Consider the following 6,000-nt stretch of genomic DNA (forward strand, 5'->3'; position numbering starts at 1 on the left):
TCTGATCATCTCTTTCTCAGACAGTCATAACCTAAAACTTTCACTCTGGTGCAAGGTGCCCGCTGCCGTAACAAGCTGGCGGAGTCAGCTGTTTGTCATGAGCTTCACCAGTGAGAGAGCAGGCAGGAGAGCTTTATACTCAGGCTTCTTTCAAGCCCCAATTATGAGCTCAGGTGCTCATATTTCAAAGCCACTCATAGTTTTATTCTTGCTGTAAAAGAAACCAGAAATTCCCCGACATGTGCAGAGAGCTTTAACACTAGTCTAGTCACTCCTATTTCTCAGCAACGCTCTTCTTAGAATCTAACCATTGTTTTTAAGCTGCAATGCACCAGGCTTCCATCTAATTCTTAACTTCCTGACTGGGGACTGAGCAGCTCAGCCCCACATGGCTGAGGTTTGATGGAGAGGAGCAGGTCACCGAGAACTCAATTTCTTGGGTTTAATCAACGTAGCCCCCAGTCAACTATAAATATGCACTGAGAGCCTAGAAGGTGCTGGGAGCTATAGCCTCCGATATGGAGGATGCTCCACTAGACCAGCCCTCCTGGTCCCTTGCTCCCACCCCAGGCCTCCTTCCCCACCCTTAGCACTAATGTTTCTCTTAAGACAGTGGAGAATCTGATCCAGTGGGGGAGTCTGGGAGGCATGTCTTCTCCGGCCCCTCCTCTCTTCCTTCTTTTCTCCTCTGGAATTACCTGCGGAGAGCCCGTCTATGCCTCCAGAGAGGCCATGACTAGCCGGGGCTGCCTGTCCCTCCAGAAGTCTGGTTCCTGTGTTCCAGCTTAGGCTGCCTGTCTCTGTGTCCATCACCTGCGACTTAAGCCAGAATAGGAATAGCATTTTGGGGCTCCTGTAGGCCTCAAGAGATGAAGATGGCAAATATGTCCTTGCCCTCACGGAGATTGTATTCTAGTAGGGAGAGGCAGACTGCAAACAAGAAAACAAGATAGTTATTTTCTCAACCCTACAGAGCACACGCCACCAGTGGCCTTCACAGATGCAGTTCTCTGTCCAGAGCTTGCTCTCTCGACTCCCAAGAGCTCACATTCTCAGTAGGTTTTGAAAGACTTTCCATAATAATCAAAAAAAGATTTTTCAAGTGAAGTGAATGGTGTTTTAGCATATTTAATTCACCAAAATATAATCTAAAGTCACTAATAATGTTCGATCTATTTCTATAAGCTTCTCAGTTACACGTGTTACTATGTCACTGACAATGGCGTGAAGAGTCTGTGGATGTGAACGGGAGTTGCATTACATTCACTGCAGCCTGCCCTGCATCCTGCAAACCTGGTGCGGTCACAGAACCCACCCCTGAGGGAGGAGAGCCCCTAGGCTGCCTCCAACAGCTGGGTGAATAATGAGCCACTTCCCCTTCCCAAGGTATTCTATCAGTAACACACTTCATGGCACTCTCTCTGGGAGTAAACTGTCTTCTCTGCCTTACATCACAGGAGAGAAAAGCCCCTTCACAGGAAATGCGGTGCAAAGGGAAAGCCATTGGCCCAAGGTACAGCCCCAGCTGGGTCAGGCATTCCCCATGTGGCCTTGGACAAGTTTCCTCACCTGTTGTGCTATATGCTGAGCATCTATATGCTGTATGCTGAGCTATATGCTGAGTGTATCTTTCACATTGGGGGTGAGAATTTCTGCAATGTCATTCTTCCTAATTAATACTGAAGAAATAATTCTCAGTATAAAATACTCCGGAAAGCATGGTAATTTGTGCTGGGCAAACATTTAAGTCAGGAAAGTCAGGGTCCATGCTCTTAAGGAGTTTACAGTCTGGCAAGATAGGCAAATATTTTATTCAAAAATTGTAGAATTACAGCTGTGATAAATATACTAAATGCTTGGATTTGGTGCTAGGAAAGTGTGCAATGCAGACTCAGGAAGGATTTACCAAAGAAATAACATTTATGCTGAGGCTGAAAGCAGAGCAGCAGTTAAGGGTGCGGGTGGAGGCTTACTCCAGGCAGGGGGAAAGCATGTGTGAAGTGGTGCTGGAAGAATATTCTTTTTAGGAGCATTTCCAACCTGAGCAAAAATTAAATCACAAATGAGACAAACCTTTTAGGATCACATATTTAAAGAAAAAAGAGCACATTCTGTCACAAGCAGAAACAGACTCACAAAATACAAACTTAAAAGTCATAGGAGTAATTTTATGCTGGAACTGACAAACCCACATCTGACCATAGCAATCTGGCCAGAATTCCCCAGATCCTCATGCCCTTCCCTCTGCCTGGAGTAAAGACCCCCCACAAACCCCATCTTTAACTGGTACTATGCTTTCTGGTCTCAGCATAAGAGTTATTTCCTTGTTAAATCTTTCCTGAGCCCTCACACACTCTCATAGCACCAAGCACTTCTCCTTGGTAATACTTATCACGGCTATATCATGTCATATAAAATCATATGTATAATATATATATAATATGCAGCTACATTACATAATTATATTATTACATAATTATTGAATGAGTTATTTGCCTACCTTGCTAGGATTGGTGTCAAAGGGATGGCATCAATTCCCTCAGGTCACCTGCAGCACCTCCAGCCCTGAGTGCCCATTATGGCTGTCGGAACTGAGTCCGCATAGAAAGGAAGTTGGAAAATGAAAGACTCCACAGCTCTCCATTTCTCACCACCCAACTCTGCCCCCCACCCTCTCCTCCACAGCATCCAAGGTCTGTGTCCTGCCTAGAACAAATTAGCTCTCGGGAACACTCCCCGGGGTCAGGGACTTCATACCTGTACTTCACACTATCAGAAGCCAACAATCCGGGTGTCCTGGAGCTTGTAGAGGACTGGGCACAGACTGTTCCCAGAGTGTAGGGACATTTTAAGGGAAGGTGAAAACTGAATAAAGAGTGCCCCAGAACCCCAAAAGTAAGGATATTCTGGGCAAGACTTCAGCTTGTGTAAAGGAATATTCACTATAGTTAAGATTTAAGCAGTGGGCCACCCTGGTGGCGCAGTGGTTGAGTGCTGGGCTGCAAAGCTGCGCGCAGTCTCTGCAGCACAGGTTCAAGTCCCGGCCACCACATGGCGCGCAGACCTCTCCTGCCGCGCCTGCTGCTCCCCTCAGCAGTGTGTTTCATCACTCTGCCTGCTCTGCTCCCCGCTCTGGCTCTGGTGAATTCTCTCACCCTCCTACGCTTCTGACTGTACCCAGTGCTTGTATAAATAAATAAATAAATAAATCTTTAAAAAAAAAAATCTAAGCAGCATATAAGGTGGCCAGGCTGCAGAGGAAGGCCAGGCCCATAGATGGACAGTCCTACCCAGAAAATGGGACTTGATTCTTAGGCAACAAAGAGCCACTGCAGACCCCTTGACCCTGAAGAATTCTGGCAGCAGCTCCCCTTAATCACTCACAGGGTGCAAACATACTACTCTTGCCTTGCTGCCCCTCCTCCTGCCAATATCTGTCTTCCTTCTTTAAGAACGAACACTCTCTACTCCTATCCAGAAATAAGACCTTAGATTCCCTCTATGCAACTACGAGGTCAAAATGAGGCAAACAATTTGACTGAGACCATTAGCACTAAGCCAGGAACCCAATCTCTGACAAGCAGAGCCAGGAAGTGAAGAGAAGTGATGGGGAGAGGTGGGAGCTTCCTGGGAAGCAGGCTGTCTGCCTGCAACAAGAGGTGGAAGGCGGCTCTACCTCCTCAGGTCATAACCAGACCTCTCCAGCTTTCTCTTCCCTCCTTGGAGAAAACCACAGCTTCTTTAAAAGAGAAGAGGGCAAGGAAGGAGGGTACACAGAGAGTGGGCGAGATGGTTCAGACCGTACGGACTTGGGTTTGGCAGTTCTGTCTGAAACCCCTGAAGACCTATGAGAAATAAAGCTTCAACAATTCGAGTAGCACCTGCAGCATAATACCCTTTCCAGCAGACTGTGCACAAGACTACTACAGATGCCTTTAAATGACCTGTTCCACCTCAAAAGTCAGAACAGAAAAAGAGGTGTCCACTCAAAAGACACCGTGAATCCTACCGCGCTGCAAAGAGGGGGCGTGCCGATTCTTGAGGCGCAGCACTCCAAGGGCCGAGACCCGGGCTAGGTAATGCGTTAACACCGCAGCTCCGCACCTGCACCTGCCCAGTGCCTCTGGCTCCCAGACACGCACCTGAACGAAGCCTCCACGTGCCGTGAACGCACATTTTGGGCAGGGAGGAGGGAAGTGTGAGGGGTCAGGCTTCCACAGTCCTTGGCAGTGTGCAGCACTACGCGGACAACCACCTCCCGGCCCTGGACCTTGAACCCGCCCCTGGGTCCGCCCCTGACCCTGACCCTTACCCGAGAAGAGGTGGACCACCCGCCAGAAGTCTCCAGCAGCGGCGCCCGCTCACCTTGCACTTGAAGCCGGCGGCAGGCGGCAGCAGTTCGCGCAGCAAAGCCTTGGCCACCTCGCGGCTGGCCTCCTCGCTCACGAAGTGCAGGTTCAGCACCTCGTGCGCCTCGAACTTGGCGAGCCGCAGAAGGGAGCGCAGCGCGACGCGGGCCTTGGCCTGCAGCGCCGCGTTGTGCTCCGCCTTGGTGAACATCATCAGCAGGTGGTAGTCCACCGGCCCGGCCCCGCCACCCTCCAGGCTCTTGGCCTTAGCGCCGGGGGCCGGCGCCACGGAGCCCCGCGCCAGGTCCAGCGCGGGCGGCGAGGGTGCGGCGGGGGCCCCGGCGCGGGCCTCCTTCAGCCTCTTGGTGGCGCTGGAGAAGGTCTCCCGGCCGGAGCCGAGGTAGTAGAAGGCGCAGACGGCCAGCGCCGCGGCCAGCAGCAGCGCGCAGTAGTGGGAGCGCACGGCGCCCAGGCGCGCCATGGCCCGGGCGCACGGGGGCCCGCCGCGGACGAGACCCATGCGCCGCGCCCCGGCGCGCCGAGCCGCCGGACACCCAGCCGACCCCGCAGCGCCGCAGCCACTACCCGCCCCGGCGGCGGGCGGCGGCCATGGCGGAGGCGGAGCCGCCCCTCCGGGCGCCAATCCGCGGGCGCTGACGCGCGGGGAGGCGGAGCCGGGGCCGCCGGGCCGCCGCCGGTCCTAGCTCTGGCGGGGTCGGGGCCAGGGCGGCCCGCGCGCCGGCGGCCCCCGGGGGTTCCTGCGCAGGGGAGCGCTGGTGCTAAGCAGACGCCCGCGGGCTGCCGGTCGGTGGAAACTGGCCCATTTTCAGTGCCCAGCCCTCAACGCTAGAAGTCGGAGATGAGCTTTGAAAGGCATTGACCCCCCTCCCCCCACCGCAGGACCTAAGGCTGGCAAAAGTATGTTGAACGCACAAAGGGGGGAACATTTTTATCTCTACCCCATTTCTCCTAACTGCTTGAAGACGTTAAGCCCTGTCCCCCACCGCCTTCACACGTTGGAGACTAGCTGGGGGTTGGGGGGGTAAGGAATTTACACTAGCAAGCTCTATGAGAGACAGAGTAGGAGTGACACCTTCGGTGAAAACAGCCTCCCCACCCCACTTGACGTCTCTGAGGTGCGTTGGAGGAAATGGGAAGAATGTCCTGCAAGAGAACCCCGCAGCCCAAAACTTCAAGAACTGACAGACAGCCCTCAGGGTCCTAGTTCACGTTCAGAGGGATTAGACTCAGTGTGCTAATTTTTTATTTTGTATTTTATTTTCTTATATTTTTATTATATTGTATAATTCATATATATATATTTATATATATATATATATATATGCACTTTTTAGGAAGCCTTACTTTGTACCAGGTATTTTGGCAAATTCCTACCTGAGACACATTGACATAACCTGGTCCAAAGTCACATATTCGCAGTTTTGGTACTGCCAACTATATTAAAAACTCAATTAACTACAATCTTTTAAGGTCTGATGATATACTATAGTGCGTAAGTCACACAAGTGGTGTGCAGATGAAAATGGAATGCATGGACAAAGACATACGATTTGATCTTTCACCACCAGTTTATTGTGCCCTACCATTATTTCTCAAAGTATGGGTGGAGTACACCTTTCCCAAAACCACA

The 6,000-nt window shown here is 51.5% G+C and overlaps 1 protein-coding gene across 1 annotated transcript in view; it reads right to left on the reverse strand.

Annotated features, from left to right (window-relative positions):
• The window catches only part of XXYLT1 (xyloside xylosyltransferase 1), a 148,392-nt gene extending 143,523 nt beyond the window's left edge, over positions 1-4,869 (reverse strand). Inside the window, exon 1 of the mRNA XM_037525310.2 lies at positions 4,366-4,869. Within this exon, the coding sequence (XP_037381207.1) occupies positions 4,366-4,869 (504 nt within the window). The remainder of the gene's footprint in view (positions 1-4,365) is intronic.
• Between the last annotated feature and the right edge of the window lie 1,131 nt (positions 4,870-6,000).

The sequence above is a fragment of the Talpa occidentalis genome, unplaced genomic scaffold, assembly GCF_014898055.3.
Source record: "Talpa occidentalis isolate TD23 unplaced genomic scaffold, MPIMG_talOcc4v2.1 talOcc4.4, whole genome shotgun sequence".
In the NCBI taxonomy this organism is placed as follows: Eukaryota; Metazoa; Chordata; class Mammalia; order Eulipotyphla; family Talpidae; genus Talpa; species Talpa occidentalis.